The sequence below is a fragment of the Equus caballus genome, unplaced genomic scaffold (assembly GCF_041296265.1).
Source record: "Equus caballus isolate H_3958 breed thoroughbred unplaced genomic scaffold, TB-T2T haplotype1-0000016, whole genome shotgun sequence".
NCBI classification, from domain to species: domain Eukaryota; kingdom Metazoa; phylum Chordata; class Mammalia; order Perissodactyla; family Equidae; genus Equus; species Equus caballus.
Genome location: NW_027222391.1, coordinates 11623334 through 11644945, shown reverse-complemented (window position 1 = coordinate 11644945; position 21612 = coordinate 11623334). Strand labels below are relative to the sequence as shown.

Sequence of the window (21612 nt, the reverse complement as noted above, 5' to 3'; positions counted from 1 at the left end):
TTGGGGGTTTGGACAGGCTCTGATGGATCCTGGTCCCTGGCCCCACTCCAGGCAGAAGGAGGGAGGAGCCCTCATTCATTGAGCCTTGTACATGTCAGGGGAGCTGGGTCTTCGCAGGCCCACTCAGCAGAGCCTTACAAAGATCCAAAGTGATCGAAGTTGTGGGTGCCCCTGTGGGGGCGGAATCCTCTGAGGCTCAGAGAGATTCAGTAACTGGTTTATTCTTGAATGAACGAACGACCAAGAGCACCTAGCACGTGGATGGAGCTCCTCCCTACAGGCCATCGAACTCATGAGACCCGGGAATCAAGCCTTTCCCTTTGGGGAACTTAATTCTAACAGAGAAGATGGGCACTGAACACTCATGGGGAGAAATGAGCAGACAATCCAGAGTAATGAGTGCTCTCCGGGAAACACAGCCTGGCCTGGGGGTCCCAAATGAAGGGGGTGGCACAGCCAGATCGCTCCCTCCTGTGGCCTGGGGAGGCCCCTCTGAGGAGGTGATATTTAAACTGATCCTGAGACATAAAATAGTGCCCCAAATGCCAGGAAGAGGTGGCCTGAGGGGCCCAGGCCCAGGACGAGCAAACGCAGGGGCCCCAGGGCAGGAGAGAGCTCGGACTCTGGGGACCCTGTGGGAATCAGCTGATTGCACACCCTGTCTCTGTAGTTGTAAAGCTCAGTCCCTCTCCCCTCAGCAGTGAGAGGCCAGTTACCAGAGAACTGGCGGAAGATCCAGCCCTGGGATCCTGGGGGAGGGGGATGGGCGGGGGTGTAAGGAAGCCCTTGGCCTTCCCTCCATGACTGGGAGTGCAGACACGCACCCCTGCCCCTTCTGATAATGTCCTCATCCAGATGGCTCACTTGGAGTAAGCACCCTGGAAGGCAGGAAAAAGGGATGGTATTATGTGTCTTTTATTCTGTGGGTGGCACTTAATTGTCACTCATCAGATTCCAACAATAATGACAGTCCACCTCCCCTGATGCAGAATTGCCAGGATGCTAGGTGGGAGGGGTGTGGCCAGTGCCAAGTGTTCATGGGCAGGAGCCGAGCTGGGTATAAAGGGCAGCGCTGTGAGGACTCGCACAGCCTCCTCCAGACCCCAGTGACCTGCCGGCGGCTGTGAGCACAGACCCCTGGAGATGAAGGTTCTGTTCCTGACCATCACCCTTGGCCTGATCACAGCCCTGCAGGCCCAGGACCCTCTGTTCTTCCCCTCAGAGAACGAGAATGTGAGCCCAGGGAAGGGTGGGAAGAGAGGTATGGGGGAAAGGCGGTGACTACCTGTTGGCCGGCAGTGACCAGGGGCCTTGTGTTAGGAGGTGTCATTCAAGGTCGAAGTTCTGACCCTGTGCTCCCTGCAGAGTGTGGTCAGAGGAGCAGGAGGCTCTGTTCTTGTGTCTGCAGACAGCGCTCCTCCTTGGGCCCAGAGGCTGAAGCAGGGGAGTGGGTTCAGCATAGGGACTGTTGGTCTGACACTTTGGGAACCCAGAGGCACTGAGGACCCTGTGGAGTATAGACTCATCCAGGGCCAGGGCCCGGTCTCAGCAGAGAAGAGACTCATGGGGTGAGAGACCCCCTGCCTCTGTTTAGGGTCGGGAGCCCTGAGTGCTGGGCTGGTTCTAACAGAGCACAGGGTGTGGATGTACGGGACCCAGCCAGCCTTTGGAGGACAGCACCTGGGGTGCTGGGGATGTCTGGTGATGGCTGCAGCCCATGCACAGAGGATGGGGGTAGTGGGGTGAGGAGGAGATTCTGGGCTATGTCCGTGCTGGACTCATGGCCCCCACCCTGCTCAGATCATAGGGACATGGTATGTGAAGGCCGTGGTGGCTGACAAGGACCTGCCTAAGGAGAAAAGGCCCAAGAAGGTGTCCCCCTTGACAGTCACTGCCCTGGATGATGGAAACTTGGAGGCCATGGGCACCTTCATGTGAGTGTTGCCTCCCAAGGGTGCTGCTCTCCCCTCCTCCTCCCTCTCCCCAGGCTGCGAGGTGGCCCAGAGCAGCCCCTCTTTGTGCCTCTTCCCATCCCACTTTGGGATGTGGGTAAAATGAATGTCCCCCTGACATAGAAAGGAGAGAGTCCAGACTGTGGGGATGACAATGGAACTCGTGGGGACACCAGGGCAGAGGCCCATGTGCCAGGTGAGCTCAGGTTGGCTCGAGTGTGTTTCCTGACAGCCTTCCCCTCTGCCTCCCGTTTTCCAGGAAGGGGGGCCAGTGCCACGAGAAGCGAGTTGTGATGCACCAAACTGAGGAGCCTGGCAGATATAGCGCCCGTGAGTCCAGACCAGGCTGTGCCACATTCCCTGCCAGAGCCCAGGCCTCCCCTTCCCCTGAGGCTGCCTGCTGCCGGGCAGTCCCTGCCCTGTCCCCTCCCAGGAGCAGCTAGCCACTCCCTTCCCAGGAGTCTCCTTGTCCTGACATTGGAAAGGTTTCTCCACAGCAAGGATGACAGTACCAAACCCTCCCTCTGGATGGTCCTAGCAATTCAGCTTGCAGAGAACCAAGGGTTGAGGATGAGGATGCAGGGCGGGGCAGGTGCTGGGTGAACAAAGGAAAGAGCCCCAGCCTCTGATGTCTTCTGGCCTCTGGTGACTCCACTGCTTGGGTTGGAACCTTCCTCATGAAGAGTCTCCCTCTCCAGAGTGTGGTCCATGGTTCTGAGCAGCAGTGTGTCCTGGGCACTGGACCAGCTTGGGCACCTGGATTACGGGGCAGTCAGTAGAGCTAAGGTGGCCGAGAAACTGAAACGTTCCAAAATGTTCCCTAATGTCTCAAATATTTTCTGCAGGAATGAAGACACTAAAGACCAATTTTCTCTATGTCTGTCTGCAGTTGGGGGAAAGAGGCACATGTACATCCTGGACTTGCCAGTAAAGGACCACCGCATCTTCTACTGCGAGGGCCAGCTCGGAGGGAAAGCAATCCGCATGGCAAAACTCGTGGGTAAGAGGCTGCTGCCCCAGGTCCTCAGAGATCCACCTCTCCTGACCCACCCCCACAGGCTCTGCTTCTAGAAGTCAGTGGAACTGGCTTCAGTCCTGATTCTGGGGAATACGAACACCCTGCTTCTGTCTTTGGGGGCCTGGCACAATTTGCTGCCCTGGGGTGTCCAGTCCAAACTCCCTCAGTGACCTGACTTCTCACCAAGGGGATATGGACGCAGCTGCTAAGTCCCATCTCTTGGGGTCTGGGGCGTGAGGCCAGGTCAGCATTGGGGAGTGCACTGTTGCTGACAGAGGTCTTCTTGGAGCAATGACCCTCCAGAGTGGGGTGAAGTCCAAGAATTTTCTGGCCAGAGAGCATCACAATTCCTCCAGGCCATCAGCTTCTTCCAGGTCAGGGGTGTGACCCTGCAGATCGGTTTTGAGTGGGCCTGGGACCCCAGGGGCCCTCAGTGTCTCGGAGTGTCTCCCTGGCTATCCTCCTTCACAGGAACCTCTCACCTGGGTGGTGGCCTGTCTCCTCTGGGCCTACTCTGTATCCACTTTCGGGGGAACCCTCCATCTCAGCCTCAGCCATTACAGGACAAAGCCCCCCAAGTGCTAGGAGGCACTGTCTCCTCTTGGGGTCTGCTTCCTGAACCTGAGGCTCACCTGGTCACCTCTCCTACAGGTAGAAATCCCGACATGAGCCTGGAAGCCCTGGAAGAATTTAAGAAATTCACAGAGCGCAAGGGATTGCCACAGGACATCATCATCATGCCTGTCCAGACAGGTAAGAGGACAACTCTGCCCAGGTTCCCTGTGTCCACTCTGCATGTCCCTTTGTCCCCTATGTCCCTCCCTGTGTCCCCAACAGATTCCTCGTGTCCCACTGTGCCCTTCAAGTCCCTCTGTGTCCCCCATGACCTTCCTCGCCCCTTCCCCTGCCCCCCGCCATGGGGGAGACATCAGCGCTGTGTTGTGTCACAGGGGCACAAGGGCCCCACTCCGGGTCTCTGCTATTGGTGTCAGAGCTGCAGCTTGATGGGGTCTGGGCCCTTGGCTAGGGTCTCTTCTCATTGCTGAATTTTCCTTGGTTTCTACAGAAAGCTGCATTCCTGAAAGTGACTAGGGTAAGTGACCCTTGAAGCAAACAAGAGTCCTGGGTTCAAAGGAACGTCAGGAGTCACCAAGGCACCCCCAAGGTGGAGACAAGAGGGACTCCATGTGAGCCAGGCAGAGCCTTGTCTGCTCTGAGATCCTTTCTGGGATTTGATCCTTACTTGGGATGTCTGTCCCCGAACATCATTCCTGGGACATTTAGGGACTCCTTTTTTTCTCTGTCTCTGTAACTTGGGACCAATGGGCCAGGGTCTGTCCTCCACCACACCCATGCACCTGGTGGAAGTGGGAGCCTGCCCTCCATGCAGCAGCCCTGAGAGCATTACATATGCCCCCAACACTGCCACCCCTGAGAACCCCACACCTGCCCCCCCTCCCCTCCCCTGTCCTGGATTCACTGACCCTCTCCCTTCTTTCTAGGGCAGGGGACATCAGCACCCCACAGCAGCCCCAGGGCAGCACCATCAAGACCCTCTGTCCTGCAGGCCATGGAAGGAGCCCCTGCCTCTAGAGCCTGACCTGCTCTGCCCCTCCAGTTACCTTGACTCCCCTTCCTCCCCCAGCCATGCATCCCCTCTCCTAGTTCCACATAAAGAGCTTCAGCAGTTCCTGGTGACTCTGCCTGTCTGTGGGGGTCCCTCGCGTGGGCTGGGAACTGGGAGGAAGTGGGCAAGCCAGAGAAGGCAGGACAGGAGGACCCATCTATGTCTGCATTCTCCTTGAAAGTTGGACCAATCCAATGGGCATTAGGGTCCAGGCCGAGGGATGGGTGCTACAGCTCTGACCAAGGGTCTAATGGGGGACAGGTCTGACACCCAAGAAGCTCAGGTTCTGGGTGGTCACGTGGTGGGGGAGAAGGGATGTGAAGATAACAGGGTCGGATACAGCCCAGAGGTGATGACATGTGTGCAGGTGGGGATCACCTGGCCCCCTGATTCCCAACTGCCTAGATGTGGTGACAGGAGTGCTGGGAGGCTGCCTTTGAGGGTGCAGGCAGGAGACCAGGCTTCCAAAGGCCATCAGGATGGGGACAGCAGGACCCTGGAATCCCAGCCTGGGTGGGACTCTGCTCCTGCCCCTTCCCCCTAGGCCTGGCTGGACACATGCACTGCCCCTGGGGAGGGAGCCACTTCAAGAGGGACCTTGTTCACAATTGTAATGTCATCACTATGGTTTCCCAAATCACCCTGGGGCTTTGCAGTGACAGCCAGCCAACTGAGGTCAGGGTCTCCTTGCTTGTGGTAGGAGAGGTGAATGCAGCCCAGCTTCCCTAGAGACAGGGGGGTGCCTGGAGCTCCCTTCATGCAGGGTCAGTGCACCTTCCCAAGTCACAGGCCCAAGGTCCCCGGTGGGATGGCGAGCATCCCTGGGCCTCTCCTGAACACAGCAGGCCCCAGATGCAGACTTCTGGCACCCTGGTACTTGTAGGTTCCTTCCTTGACAACGAAATACTAGGTAGGGAGTCCCTGCATGGTGCAAGCCCCCACAGGTTGAGGCGGTGCCCAGGGGGCCAGGCAATCACAGGTTACAACTGCCTTGGCTTTGTTTTTTCAGCTTCCATAAGGATGACAGTTCTTATACCACTGTCCCTGCAATGGCACGAGGCCATCAAGGCAGGAGCCTGGGAGGAGGGAGTCGGTGGAAGACTCTGTGCACGCAGGCCCGTGTCCTGGGATTCCAGGACCCTGTGCCATTTGTCCACCTGGTGCTGACCTGCCCCTAAGCAGCGGTGTCCCTCTGATGTGGCAGCCCCAGGGGTCTGTGCAGAGAAGGGGCTGTGAGATGGCCAGGGTCAGGGTTCAGGGTCCTCAAGGGTCGAGGGGTTAAGACTTGGGGTAGGGATGCTAAGACCTGACAGGTGACAATCCTCAGCAGAACTTCCCCAGGGCACATCCCTCCAGCTGGAGAACAAGTGGGCAGAGCTCAAGAATCCCTGTGCCCAGCCCATGGGCTCATACAGAGCCGATTTTCAGGGTCTGTCTTCCTAATTGGGGGGCAACAGAATTCCTACATGAAGTCTTTTCTTTGGTCTGGGAATCCAAGTCCAGTACCTGCCCCAGCACTGTCTGCACCACAACAGCCTTGGCCCTGCCTGCAGGCTGTCCAGGTGCCTGGTCTGTGCTGGGCAGTGGTTTTCAGTGGATTCCTGGACCCTGGAGGGCCTGGTGTCCGGGGAGGGCCTTCATGGGCAAGATGGGGCAGAACAAGTGGAATCTTAACCGAATCCTGCAAACCACACTTCCCATGGGACAGGACCCTGTATGGACCCCAGGAAGACCACAGACTTTCTCAGAGAGGCAGCTGGCATCCTGGGGACTCAAGTCCCTGCGGTCAAACCACCATGCTTTACTCCCCACGTGGACTTCATTCTGGGTGGAGCCCAAGGAGCATCCCTGAAATGAAACCACCCCAAACAGGTCCAGGTCTGAGGTCCTAGCTGTCGTGGCCTCAAAGCAATGGGTGGACAGACAGAACGAAGAGTAAGAAGCGGACCCCACATAGAGTTCATCGTTCCTACAGACAGGACCCTTCTATTTCTCCCTTTCTCCTCTGGCTTGTTTACCTGATTTCTTGCTCAGTTGGTTCCTCTGAGAATTGGCCACTGAGCCGGGTAAGAGAGCAAGAGGGGCCTTGGGGTTGATACCTGAGAAAGATCAGGAGGGAGGAAGCCAAATGAGGCAGGAGACTCTCCAAGGAGCTGAGCTGGCCCAGCGGGGAGTTGGGAGCCATGGCTGCCCATGGAGGAGCCTGCATGGTGGAAAGACCAGCTCAGCACTCTCCTCCCCAAACTCCCAATGGGCTCGGTCCTGGGGTGCTGCCACTGGTGTCTTTAGCCAACTGTCATCCTTGCAGCTCACTGGCAGGCTCTCTCCTGCAGGGGCTCAGAGCGTCACCCTGCGTGGACACTATAGCCCACCTGTCATGTCCTGAGCGCATGTAAACACCTCTGCTCACCTTTAGGGAGCAGCTCCTCCAGGTCCTGGGAATCCTCCTTTCAAGAGGACACTCAGAAGAGAGAAAACAGCGGTCAAACCACAGCCCCTGACCCACTGTAGCTGGTCCTAGGGCCAGACTGACCCACACAGCCACCCTTCAGTAGTTGCTTCTCTATGCCACACACCCTGAGACCCCCTCCATCTCAGTGGGGCCCAGATGGATGACCCAGTTGTTCCTGTTTACTTGCTGGTTGGAGGGCAGCGTATGTCTACTCATGCTCACCACACATGGGAGCACCACGTCTGCACAGATGAGCACTCGACCCCTGACCTCTAGTTAAGAAGGGGTTGGGAAGAACCATCTAGAGCAGGAATCAGGCTGGTCTCCTCCCGAGGGACCCAGTTCAGGTCAGCTCTGCACTTAAAAGGCCCTGCTGTGCAACTCAGCAGAAGGAAATGACTCCCCACTGCCGAGGAGCTGCCTCTGTGGGGGCTCACTGACCTCAACTCACCCCTTCTAGGGTCAGCCTCGAGGGGACCCAGGCCACAGGTGGGGATTGCCTAGGCCACTTGGCCAGCTACCATCACTGACCACTGCACTTTCGCTCCACATCAAGTTCAGAAACTCCACACAACTCCTGCCATCTCCTCCTGAGAGGCACAACCTCACCCTCACCCCCGTCACTAATTCCAGAATATTTTCATCACCCCATAAAGATTCCTCAGGCTTTAGCAGTCACTTCTCATTCCTCCCTCTTCTGTGACCCCTGGCAATCACTAATCTACTTCCTATCTCCCTAGATTTGCCAACTCTGAACATTCTCATAAATGGAATCCTGCAATATGTGGCCTTTGGTGTCTGCCTTCTTCCACCCAGTATCACGTTTCCAAGGTCCATCCACGTTGCAGCTGTGTCAGAACTTCATTTGCTTTATGAGTGAATGAGATCCCATTGCTTGGATAGATCGCATTTGGTCATCCATTCTTCAGCTGGTGGACATCAGGGTTGTTTCCACCCTTTGACTACTGTGAATAGTCAAACCTGACCTTTGTCGGGACCACCATCAGCGGTGATGAACGTCCAGCAGAGGAGCAACATGGCCAGGGCTGGAGGGTTCTGGGGCCTGGTGAAGGTGGAATCATGAATCCTTTGGAGCAGGAACTGGATACCTACCCGCACTTGGTTAGGGTCTCAGTCCTGTTATTCTGAGCCCCACATGGACCTGGGCCAGAGTTTTCTCTTGTGTCCTTGGTGACATCTCCCAGGCACAGCAGAGCATCTTCCTGCCCTCTAGTGGAGTGGGGACCTCAGTGAGGCCTTGGACAGGTTTCCATTCACCATAGGTCCCTCCACCCTTTTCAGCAAGAACTGTACCGGGTAGCAGTGGGAATGTTGTGGAGCCTTCTCCTTACCACACACACACACACACACACTACAGACACACTTGCTGCACAATGTAAACACAGAGAGACACATACGCAATTGTGCACATGCACACACTCAGACAGATACACAGAGACTATTATGCACACAGAGAGACATATACACACGTGCATGTGCACACGTGTGTACATGTCTACATACGGATATACATGTGCACAAATGAACATGTAAATTTGTGTACAAATGCATACACGAATGCACACATAGACAGACAGACACATATGCAGATACACATACATGCACACACACACTTAAGCACACATCCACAGGGACAAGATGATGCCATTTGCATTTGGTGGAAAGTTCTGGGAGCAAAATGGAGGAGGAATGAGGGACAGGGAAAGCAGAGGCCACTCAGGATATTTCAGTCAGAGATCTCATCCCAATACTTCCAAGTCTCGAGGTAGGAAAGGGGCAGCAGCAGCAGAGGGAGGAGGTGGACTGCGGGCATGCATCTGAGCAAGGCCCCAGGTGGTGTGGGGAACAGAAGTGAAGGGTACAGAGGGTCAGTGAGGTCTCCCAGGGTCTCACTGGGAGCAGTGATGAGAATACAGAACACAGGAGCCAGGGTACATTTGAGAGGAAGGAGATCAATTCCGCCTGCAGGGAGAAAGGCAACTGCAATGGGAGCCGTGGGCATCCTTGTGGGGATGTTTAGAGCGGGCTGGATGCTTTGCTTGGAGTTCAGGAGGTCTGGCGGGAAAGGGGAGGTGAGGGGACGTCAGCTCCAAGGTGGGATCTGTAGCCTGGACTGGACCAACTCTCCCAGGGATGCTCGAGGGACGGGGCTTGTCGAGGATCCCTGGGGCTCGTACAATAAAGGCCAAGGCGAGGTGGAGGATACACACAAGGAAGCCATTGTTTATCTTGCTAACTCTCAATGCAGATGTTTACTACTTCCCATTCTGATGACATTCTCCCTTCCAGATATGTTTTTTTCAGAAGGAATCAAACCCAAGAGTAATGATGGCTAATTACAAAAATTTAAGAACATCCATTCACAGGATCCAAACAATATAATCACCAACTACACGGCAAACTTGAAGGGCCTTTATGAAGGTCAGGGAGTGGCAGGATCCTGTCTCCAGGTCAGCCTAAGCCAGAGGATAAAAGGGCAGCTGGCAGGCCAGGTGAGCAGGGAACAGATATAGGGGCTCCCACTGGGCCATGCAGCCCTCCCTCCTGAAAGCATGGCTAAGTCTGCTCTCTGTGCTATGAGAAGAGGGGACCCAGTTTATTCCCACCCACACTGAAAAGGTGAGGTGAGAATATCAGTAGGGATGAGCAGTTGGCCTGTACAGGCCCCAGGTCAGCCACCTTCACTGGCTTAGAGTCTCAATTCTGTTATTCTGAGCATCAGGTGAGCTTGGGCCAGAGTTTCCTCTCGTGTCTTTGGTGATGTCTCCCGGGGAGAGCAGAGCATCTTCCTGACCACTGCCTGAGTGGGCAGTTCAGTGAGGCCTTGGACAGATTTTCATCCACCATAGGTCCCTGCCAACCCCTTACTTCTGGTGAAATTATGGGCAAGTCAGGTAGCCTTTCTAAGATGTAGTTTCTTCAGCAAAGTCATGGTTTGGAAGGAACTTTGCATATTTTAAGTCTACCTATTAATGTGAAGAATGTTGTCCCTATTATGTGCTTATATTTTGCAAGGTACTACACTGTGGTCAATATTAAAAGTCAAACACATTATTATCAAACATGTTATAAATTTCCAAAATCCATAGTGCTGTTGAAACAATATTTGAGGTCTGCAAATATCTAGATGACACCAAGTTCCCAGTCCCTACACGGGGACCATCACAGCCTCACCTCCCTGGGACCCCTCTGTGCCTCTTCTTGGTATTTTTGTGACCTGGACCGCCCTGACACTCGGCCTTGGGCTCCAGGCCTCCCTAACACCTCACCTCCCACTAAAGAGTCCAGCGTTTCTTCCCCCTCTCTGCCCATTTGTCTCCCCATGTCCACCTTTCCTCTCTGGGTGATTGTCAGCTTTCCAGCCTAACTCTTGTCCACCTGGGCCTGAGGAGACAAGTGGCCCCCTCTCTTTGCCTTTTCTCTGGTATATGCCCATGTCTGGATCTTCCCTCTCCCTCACCCATGAAAGGATTGTTTCATTCAGTCCTGAGATTTAACCTCAGCCTCTCAAGGAACGTGAGCCGCAGAAGACACAGGGATGAGGCAGGAGCTGGTGCTGGGAAACCAGATCCTGGTGGGTGGCCATGTCCAAGATCTTGGGAATAGCATGAGTATGTGTGCTCATCATCGGAACAAAACTGCACTTGATTTCAGGGGACAGAGCTTGACAATGGTAATGGTTTAGAGGATCTGGAGCCCTCAATAGTGTCAGGGCAGAGGAAGGGCCGGCAACACAGTCATAATAATTTTTATCCTATGTTCCCAAATTACCTAGTAAATGGATAGAGAGATGGTGAATAAATGGATAGTGGGTGGGTGGGTGGGTGGATGAATGGATAGTGGATGGTTGATGGAAGGACTGAAGGATGGTGGGTGGATAGTAGGTGGATGGATTGATAGTAGGTAGTGAATGTATGGTGAAAGGATGGAAGGATGGTGGATGGATGGTGGGTGGATGGATGGATGGTGGTTAGGTGGGTGATGGATGGATAGTGGATAGATGAGTAGATGGATAGATAGATCAATGTATGGAAGGATGGATAGATGTTGCATGGATGGGGGATAAATGACAGGATTTTGAATGGATAGTGGGAGGAGGGATGGATGATGGCTGCCTGGCTGGATAGTGTATAGATGAGTAGACGACTGGATGGATGGATAGATGAGGGATGCATGGTGGATAAACAGGTGGATGGATGGATGGATGGATGAATGGATGAATGGCTAGATGGATGGAAGGATGATGGATGGATGGATAATGGATGGATGGTGAACGAATGGATGAACAGATGAGGGATAGATGAATGGATGAATAAATGGTGGATGGATGTCTTGCGGATGTGTGCACGATGGATGGTGGATGGATGGATGGATGGATGGCTGGCTAGATGGATGGATGAATGAATACCTATGAGGCAACGATTGCCAAGGCACACTTGGACACTTCTAAGGTAAGTGAGTCTAATCCAATTGAGCATCACTGTGAGCTCTATGCACATCTGCTCCATCTACTGCTCTTCCTTTCTCGTCCCTTCCTTATTCTGGATTGGGGAGATGTCCAATTCTGACAAGGTTGTGGTCCTTTCACAGTTCTCCTCTCAATGAGCTCATCAACAGCCCCTCCCCTTCAGGATATTAGGGTCTTCGCAGTTTCTGTGGAAATCTCATCGGACATTTCCCACTAGTGTCAGCTTCCTCAGCTGACGCGATGGGACGGCAGACTCAAGTGGAGGGACAACTTGCTGTTTGCCTCTCGTATCTCCATCAACCATATGATCTCTTTCCTTGTTTCACCTGACTTCACAGCCCACTTTCCTGAGCTATGGACATCTGCTCTGATATTAGTCATTTTAAAGACATCTGGGCTCAGTCCCTTCAATCTTGTTACATTTTTCTCCATAAAGCCCTTATTACCGACATCTTTTTTCCCAAGCTTTCAGGAAAATGGTATACAAAGTGCTGAGCAGGAACCATTGATATCACCAGAGTAAAGTGATGCCATCCCTGCCACCCTTCGGCTTCAGAATGAACTTCAAGGTTTTTGGAATTCAGAACGCACAACATGGGGGTGTCCCTCCCTCTCGTCCCACCCCTGAGCTCCCCAATACCAATCCTGGGGTACTGGAAACAGGCCTCATCTCCTACCTGCACATTGGAGCCAGGCAGTGGCCTGCCATATAGGTCCTATGTCTTCTAATTATTAATGTGCTGGTGTTTCTAGGACACTTCACACGATAAAGATGGTGGTGGTGTTAATGAAAATAAGGGAGAGTCACCACCATGTACTAAGAACTAATTACAGTGTGGTTCCCTGGGTAATGCTTTACTTGCCTTCTCTCATTCACAACCCGCAAAAGCCCAGTGCTGTGGGTATTTGAGGAAGTGGAGGCTTCACAGTTCTCACATGAGCTGGAAGGTGAATAGACTGATAGGCACTGGGGATCTCTGAGCCCAGAGTGCGAGCTCTGGACTGGCTTCTGCTGAGACAAAGAACAGAGGCCTCTTGTCTACAAGACAGGTGGGCAAATGGGCCAGGGGCAGCCATTGTCATCCTCTTGTACCCAGTGGGGCCCCTGGTGGACTCACCTGGCAGCTCAACTCTGTAAGCGAGATGGGCAAGGAAGAGGTTTGGGGTATTCTCCATAGCACACCAACAGCCTCTCTAGGATCCTGTTGGGAACTGTCAGCAAGACAAGAATTATGTGTCCTTAGACTAGGCCTTATGGGGGAATTGTGAAAGTCACTTAGTGAGAGGCAAAATGCTCTGTTCCTCAGGGGGAAGTGGGGCTAGTCAGGGCATTGACTGTTCCGTTAGCTCATTCCATTCAGCCTACCACATGTGCTGGGTGTTGTTTACACCATCCTGGGCACTGAAGACAAGGTAAATAAGATGAGGTCCCCACTCAAACTTTCAAAGTCTTCTTGAGTGGCAGATGGGCAAGCTTTACCCAAGAGGAATGCCAGTCCTGAAGCCTGCAACCCACAGCCTCACTGTGCTTGAGATGGGAGGACTTCACCCAGGAGTGATCTCCTGGCTGAGGTTGGGGGAGGAGGAGTTTGCAAGATTCACTGGACAGTCTCCTGACCATCCATGCTATGCAGCCACATCAGCAATGCCTGGGGACATTTGTGAGGGAGGTCACGGAGGTTCACATGCTTCAGGAGATCATGGCAGTAGAGTGTGATGAGAGGTGATGACAGGGGCTATGGGATTGAAACTATCCTTTCATTTTTTTTCAGCAAAGATGCTGCAGAACCCCAGTTCAGTGTCCTTGGTGTATTGGGGTGGGACTGACAAGGCAGGGGCTGGGCTTAATGGATAAAATGGTGGCACAACCCTGGGTTGGAAGAGGCAGGATAGGCATTGAGAGAATGAGGAGCGTGCCCTTTGGTTGACAAGTCAGTATTCACACCCTGGAAACCTTGGGATGCTTCCAATGCCAGAACAGATCTCGAAGGCAGCTCCTGTTTTCTAGGAAGGCAAGTGGATGCAAACTGTTTATAATGCCCTTTGTGGAATCATTGCCTCAAAATTCAAAATCTGGTAGTGGCCACTGGCTCAACTGCATGGATGGCCTTGGCTTCCAGGGGGCAGCACTTTTGCTGGAATGTGCCAGGTGACCACCCAGTCTGTGAATCTGGGTGAACCACCATGTGACAGACTCAGCTCCTACTGTACTGTGGAAACCTCAGATCTCTACTTGGGGAGACAGTTTTTCCTTCACTGCTCAGAGCTGTCAATCATCCTGGCTCCTCCCCACCCATAGCTCATGTTCTTTCCACACCCCATCCAAGGACCAACTTTCTCCAGTTTTCCAAAGCCCGGGCACGCCCTTCCGTGATCCCCCCTCCACCTGTGAACCTGTCTCGCTGCAGCTGGCCTCGTGCCCAGGGACAGGACAATTGTGCTTCCCCGGCCTCACAGGATCCCCACCCTCAGGGGACACAAAAGTTGCTGGTACAGAGCCTGTCACCTCCTCTTATTTCATTCAGAGACCAGGTCAGGAAGTCTCAAGTTCAGGTCACCTGTTCCTAAGCTCCTGCAGCATTTGAGAGAACTCGTGAAAACAAGCCTCCGGCAGCCTTGACTGATGACAGCGATCCTGAGGCCAGCAAAGAGACGCAGGGTGGACAGCCTCCCTGCCGGCCACCAGCCGTCTCCACTCTGCACTGCTAGGGTCTGGGCCTGCATCCCTCCTGGCCACGCAACTCCCTGCATCGGGGTTTCCCCCACGTCTGCTCTTCCTCCTTCAGGCATTAGGACCTTCCCCAACCCCACAGGCCACAAGGCTCTAACCCATGTCACCTCCAGGGTGGCAACCCACCATCAACGTCTGGTTCATCCTGGAGAGAGACCATGGTATCGAGTGCTTCAGGGACAAGATGAATAATCAGGGCATGAAGATGATGAAGCTCTTGAGTGGGGCTCTCCACAGAGCAGGAGGCACCTTAGGGACAGTGGCATGGCCACAGAGAAGGGGCTGCCCACAAGGGCTGGCACCTCTGGCAGCTGTGCTCAGCCATTGGGCCAAACTGCACCCTATGCGCTGATCAGGGTCCCTGTGTGTGTGTGTGTTCATGTGTGTGTGTGTTCGGGTGTCTGTATAAGTCTTCACTGTCTGTCTCTTCACCATCACTGCGACTCGACCCTTCTTGGTCACTCTGCCATCCACCCAGATGATCCTTCTGACATCCTGGACCCTCAGGGCCCTCTCCACCCTCCTTCACTCAACCCCTGCCACCCACTACCCTGGCCTCACTCCACACATATAAACCTCTCCAGCATGACTGATAACCCATTTCAGGCCAACCCCTTCCAGTCGGCACCCAGTGGTGTCTTTGCAGCCCAGTCACTGTGGGCTCCCTCTCCTCACTCCTCCTCAGCCACTGGGTCTCCCCATCTGCAAACTTGGCTCCACGTTCACTCTCCTTCCCCTCCATCACGTCCTTTCTTCCTCTGCAGACACTGAGCTCCGGGACAGCCCCACGCTCCTGACCTGTAGCTCTGACCGACCCCTTCCACGGTCCTGGCCAGGTGAAATCCACCCTGGGAACCCAACTCTCTGCCTCCTCCGCATCTGCCCCCAGCCGGGAAAGGGGCAGAGGCTGGTGCAGTGAGGGCTGGTCCCACCTTCACATCACAACCACAGACTACAAGGGCCCTCAGTGCTGCCCACACCTCTCCCAGTGTCCCCAGAGGACCTCATTTCTCCCTGTTCTACATACATTTCACACATTCCTTCTCTCCTCACCATACACCCTGCCTCCCTGTGCAGGACAAATCTTCACCCCACACAAGACTCAGTGCCTGGATTGTGTGCACTATATGTGTACATGGCTTGGTGGGGCAGGATGTGGGTGTGACATACACATTGCCAGCTAGGAGGGGCCTGAGGTACAGCTTCTGAGACCCAGATTTCCCCAAGTAGAGGCCAAGCCCAGGAGGCTGGGAGAGACTGACATCCTAAGGGAGACAGAGTCCACACCAGGGGACTCTCCCTTCTCCAGGATGCACGTCTTGGGAAGGGGAATTCGTGCTCTAATGGTCCAGGCTGGGAAGACGGGGTTCCACTCAGGAGGGGCTAGGGGCTGATTCAGGGTGAGAGGGAGGAGAGTGGAGGCCCTTGGAGTCTGGGCACTGGCAGTCTGAGCCCCCTTCTCTTGATGCCCCCCCCCCCAGCAAGCCATCGAATGTGGGGATGTCCCTTAAGGACAGGCTGTGGCAGAGTGGACAGAGCACGCCTGAGCCCAGGGGGTTCCATCCTATCCCATCCACAGGGTGTGATTCTCTGCTCTCCAGGACACAGGGGGCTGCCTTTCATGTGGAGTCTTCAGATAAATGAACCACCTCAGGGTCCTCAGCCACGCAAGCAGCTCCTTGGCTCAGGCTACTTCTGTCCAAAATGGAAAAACGCACAATGAAGAATATAGAAACGACCTATAATCCCACCACCGATATCCAGCTCCCTTCACGCCCAGACCTGGTCCTTTGTGTTTGAATGGGGATCAAACCGGGAAATTTGTTTTTAAATTTTCGTGGCATTTCTATTGCCCTCCTGACTCTTCAATGTCCGAGCTGAAAGGACTAACCAATTAGAGATGACCTGGTTCAGTTCCCTTCCTGTGTTTACAGATGGGCAGGAACTGAGACAGGGAAGGATGGAGGGGCCCCAGGACTTGGACCCTTCCTCCCGCACCTCAGCATCAGCTCTGCTCTGTCCCCTCAGGCTCACCTGGAGACTGTGTCTTGACTGGATCCCCCTCCTGCTCCTCTCTCTGCCACAGGACACCATCCACCAGCTCCCTCACCTAAAGAGATAAGAACAGCAAGAACAACTATAAAAGCCGTCATTCAAGGAGTTCTTGCCCTGTGCCAGCAAGGAGATAATTATCTCACTAAGTAAGAGGAACCAAAATTAACTCATTTTACAGATGAAGAAACCAAAGCCCACACGGTTAATCAATTGGCCAGGGTCTCTCTGACATAAGAAGAGGTTAAATCCAGGATATGAACCCACATCCATAATTCTGGAGTCTTGCACTAATAACTATGCCTTGGAACTAATCAGTAAAAAAGTCTATAATCATGTGATTGGATTTGCAATTTGGAGCATAGCATCCATACCAGAAAGTATGGAAATCGTACTTGCATAGCTCCATGAATTATCCAAGGGAACACACCCGGCAACCATACTCACAAGAAACAGAAGGTGACTAAGCCTCCAGTGGCCCCCTGATACACCGATCCCAGGTCACTGCCCTCACTCGCCCAAGGGGAACCAATATTCTAACTTATGAATTTGCTTTCCTTGTCTTGGAACTGTGTTTAAACAAAATCATGCAGAGTTTCTTCTTCTATGTCTGACTTCTTTCATTATGCTTGTAAGATTCATAAATTTTCTTGAATGTGGCTGTGGTTGATTTTTATTTCTGTATACAATTCCATTTTAAAACATATAACCCATTTTATTTATCCATGCCACTGCTGATGAACATTGGGTTGTTTCCAATTTGAGGAGGTGGAAAAAACCAAAGTAGTATCTTTAAAAGTACACATTTTTGTAAGAAAGTGATTTATATATACTTTGTAAGTATGGTCATGCATCGCGTAATGACGGGGATACATTCTGAGAAATGTGTCGTAAGGCGATTTTGTCGTTGTGCAAACATCATAGAGTGCACTTACACAAACCTAGATGGAATAGCCCGCCGCACACCTCAGCTATACTGCACCAGCATCAGATACACGGTGGATCATTGACCGAAACGATGTTATATGGCACACGACTGTACTGAAAAATTTAGGGAAGAACATACGCTAAACTATTAGTAAGAGTTATCTTTGGGTGAGAGGACTTTTTTGTGCTGTCAGCATTTTCTCATTGTCTTCACTGAGTATGTATTGCTTAAATAATAACAATTTAAGTGAAATCCTACTGTGTCCCAGGTGCCCCAACAAGCGCAGGGCAGTTAGGAAGACTAGGACCCGACCAGGACCAAAATGCAGGACTTGATAGTGAGACTGGCATCCAGACCAACTCGTGTTAGGATCAGGGTGACCCGGGGCAAGTGACTTAACTTTCCCTACCTCAGTTTCCTCCTGTGTAAAATGGGGATAAGAACAGTCTCGCTCCTGTTATTATGGAAACATGTTTATGATTTATTGAGTAAAATAAAATTTAATGGGTGTAGAGTTTCACATCTAGAAGATGAAAAAGTTCTGGAGATCTATTTCACAACAATGTGAATATATTTTACTGAACTTCAAAATGCTTAAGACGGTACATTTTATAGCATGGTTTTTTTTTTTAACACAATAGAAGAGAAACAAATTAAACTACTTTAAAAAAGCATCCTCTCTCTCATGGGGTGGTCACGAGGACTGTTTTTGGGGAGATAACGCATATAAAAGTTCCTGGCGGGCATGATGAGCATGCTTGTTATGCTCCTCTACTCCATGCCAGGTAACTCTGCAGCAGGAGTGCTGGTGTCAGAGCTTTGCAACGAGGCAGTAATGTTATCACTACAATTTTAGCCAAAGTTCTGTTCACGAAAACACTTTTCCAAAGGTAATTGTTAACCTCAGGGGGCAAAAAAAATTCTTCGCTAGGAACAAAAGGGTGGCCGTGATGTCACTGAATAAACCACTGTGTCTGCGAGCAGCCCCTCTCTGCACAGACACGGCACAACCGAGGCAGAGGGTCAGAAGCATCCCTAAGCAAGATGATGGAGAAGGGTTGCCTTCCATCCCTCACACTGCCTTCAAATAGCCTAGGTTGAAGGGATTTTTCTGATCCCCTTATTTTTAAAAAATACACAGCCCAGGGCAATTCTCATGCCTTGGCTGCCCCATGCAGAGAGGGGAGGCTGAGTCACTGGGTCTCAGAAGCTGCGGGCTCACAGCAGGGCTTGGAAAATCAGTATCTGTCTCTGAAGTGATCCGAAGTGCTGAGACCTTTACCCCAAACGGCAGTAGGCAGACATTAGCAACAGTCTTTCACAGCCTTCGAAGATGTGGGTTTCCTTCCCAAACAGCCTCGAAAGGCAGCAACGGGAGCTATCCTCTAAGATGCAGACATCTAGAATTCGGCTGCAGAAGTGCTTTCCAGAGAATCCCAGCTCTGTCTGCAGACAGGCACAAGAGACAGCTGGACTCTGGGTGACTGTGGATGGACCTACACCTGAGCATCTCCTCTCTCAGAGAAGAGCACAGCACTGTGGCTAACAGAACACCCTAAATGCTTATCTTCGAATCTAGGTCCCGTCACTAATGACCTGTGAACCTTTGGGTATCATTCTTCCCCACTCTGTGCCTCAGTTTCCACATAACATACAGCACCTCTTACTCAACAGGGCTTGCCCTGAGGATTAGCTCAGACAAAGGAGGGGCAGGGACGCATCGGGGTTTTCTTTTAGTCACATAAGCACTCAAAGGAAGTTAGCTACTCTTCCTAAGAATGCCTAACATGCAAAAGCACAATTACTGGAAAGTGAAAATCACAAAAATTAACTTCCTGCATAATCTACTGGTTTTTAAATTTTGCCTTTTCCTGAAATAAAAGAGAATTTTGAGGAAGTCTTCAGACTCATCAAATCAGTCACAAGAAATCTGGATGAGCATTCTCTTTCTGAAAACCAGCGTTCAAATACATGGGCCCAACAGAGACTGGAGGACCAGCAATAAGTGGTATTGTGTTACTCCTCCTCGTTCCTCCAGCTCCTTCACCTCCACCCGGCAAACCCTTAAAGGGAAAGGTCTGTGGTCTTCTTCTCAGGGGAATGAGGAAAGAGCCAGACTCCTCCTCCACAGCCAGGACAGGGGCGGGACCAGGGGGATCCTGTCAGGGAAGGCTGGAGCCACAGAAAGTTCAAGAACCATACCGGAAAGTGACCTGGACCTGACAACTGACCCTGGGGCTTCACAAGCCCAAGGTCCACGAGTTCCCAAGGCTTCCCTAGAGAGAGCACCTTCAAGAGACACCTTTAACACAATACACACGCACACACACAAACGCACACACAGAGGAAGACAACGTCATTGTGTGCTAATGAGAAACCCAAAAAGTACACGAAGTATTTTTAAATACAACCTATTTTTAAACAAAACATCAAGACACTAGATTTAATAAAGGAATTTTTTTCTCCCAAAATGTGGATTTCTATAAAAACTCTTACAAAAGCATAAAAGACTGAATCACACTTAAATCTATATCGTAGGCCTTACCACAAATGAAAGGAGGAAAATGACACAGAAGCAGGATGTTCTAGAAATTCCGGGCAATCTAGTTGTTGTATTAAGACTGATGAAACACCAAATCATTTCTCCCTCTCCACTTGAAGTGAATCTGGGCAGGAAGATGAACGTACGAAACCATTTCACTTGCTATTTGAGGAATTCTCTTGTAAAATGTACAATCCCTTTACATTTTCCCAGGCAGCTGCTAGGGGTTGCTAAGGAAGTGATGGAAATAGAAAATATTCTAAGTAAATAATTAGTGATTTCTGAGGGGCAGGTTCTTTAGATATTTTTCTCAGAATTGAACAGCTCTTAGGCACAGAGACTAGACAAGTTTCCTTTCTTGCTTTCCCTCTCTCTCTCTCCCCTTTCTTTCCTTCCTTTCTTTCTGTGTTAAAGAAGAGATGCAGAGTCTCCAAGCAGTGAGCTGGCAGAGGGAGATCTGGAGCCATTCTACTTGTGCCCACCTCAGGAGAGCCACAGAAGAGGATCCGGGTCCCCCATCTCCACGCAAGCCAGCAGAACTCTCGGGATGTCTGTTTTATTCATTGGTACTTCGGTGAAAGATGACGTTTGAACAGTAGAGTCTCAAAACAGACATCTGTTGTTTTGGCACCAGCGTGCATTTCCCTTCTTTGATGACCGTCTGCTGGCTTTGCTTTGGGAAAATGCCCCCATTTCATCCTCTGTGCCCGCAGGAGAACTGCCTCCCACCTCTGCTCCAGGGAGGCAGTGCCTCAAACCCCACACCCCCTCTGGCACCAAGAACTGCTTGCTGGATGTGCACGTGACCCCTAAGGAAGCAATGAGCTACCCTGAGGCGTTAGCAGAGACTTCTGGGACAAAGATGGTACACTTTTCCTACTCCATTTGGGGCAAGAAAATTGGGCTGGCACCCGCTTATGACCACAAGGGGACAGGTTTTAAGAAAGCAGCCAACCACCTCAGAGGCAGCAGAATCCAGAAGTGGGAGATCCAGTGACACTGTTTAAGCCCTAATGAGGCCACCCCTTCCCAGGACTTCTCAGATACATAAGCCATTAAATTCTTTTTCTTTTTCTTTTCTTTGGTGAGGAAGATTGGCCTTGAGCTAACATCTGTTGCCAATCTCCCTCTTTTTACTGGAGGAAGACTGTCCCTGAGCTAACATCTATGGAATCTTCCTCTATTTTTTGTATGCACACACGGCCACAGCGTGGCTTGATGACCAGTGTGTAGGTCCGCGCCTAGGATCCGAACCTACAAACCCCAGGCCACAGAAGTGGAGCACGCCAGCTTAACCACCACGCCACCAGGCCGACCCCTAAATTCTTTTTTGATTCATGCTTATTTCAGATTTCACCTGGAATTTCCGTGTGTTATAACCAGAAGAATCCTACCCAATAGATTTCTGCAGCTAAAGCTAAGTTTCAAAACACTGGGAAAGATTTTCTTTAAAAGTGCTCTAACATACCATGACTTGGGGCAATTTCTTCCTCCTGGAGGATGAGAGGTAAAGGGACTGAAAAGAGACACAAAGCCAAGAAAATCTAGGAGCATCAAGGCCAAGAGTTGAAGGTAAACCAAAACACTAGACTTTCAACCCAGCAATTCATAAGTGAATGAGAACCAGTCAGTACGGACAGAACAAACTCTCTGTTTCACGCTAAATAAGGAAATCAGCGGTTCTGGGTGAGGTCATGCGGTTTGTTGGTTGAACCTGTCATGCGATTCTCAGAATCTAAGTGGGTAGTTTACCTATTTAATATTGGGCATATATGTTATAATAATAATTTCTAATATTAAATGTCTTAACATATATTTATG

At 51.7% G+C, this 21612-nt stretch overlaps 2 protein-coding genes across 2 annotated transcripts in view; one reads left to right on the top strand and one right to left on the bottom strand.

Annotated features, from left to right (window-relative positions):
• The window catches only part of LOC138922841 (odorant-binding protein 2b-like), a 64537-nt gene extending 59877 nt beyond the window's left edge, over nucleotides 1-4660 (top strand). The window contains exons 2-6 of the mRNA XM_070259304.1: nucleotides 2212-2282; nucleotides 2842-2952; nucleotides 3622-3723; nucleotides 4037-4063; nucleotides 4473-4660. Of these exons, the coding sequence (XP_070115405.1) occupies nucleotides 2212-2282; nucleotides 2842-2952; nucleotides 3622-3723; nucleotides 4037-4062 (310 nt within the window). The 3' untranslated portion in view covers nucleotide 4063; nucleotides 4473-4660. The remainder of the gene's footprint in view (nucleotides 1-2211; nucleotides 2283-2841; nucleotides 2953-3621; nucleotides 3724-4036; nucleotides 4064-4472) is intronic.
• Nucleotides 1-21612, bottom strand: part of LOC138922839 (uncharacterized) — an 86560-nt gene that overhangs the window by 49064 nt on the left and 15884 nt on the right. The window contains 2 exon segments of the mRNA XM_070259251.1: nucleotides 16304-16379; nucleotides 19795-19915. Of these exon segments, the coding sequence (XP_070115352.1) occupies nucleotides 16304-16379; nucleotides 19795-19915 (197 nt within the window).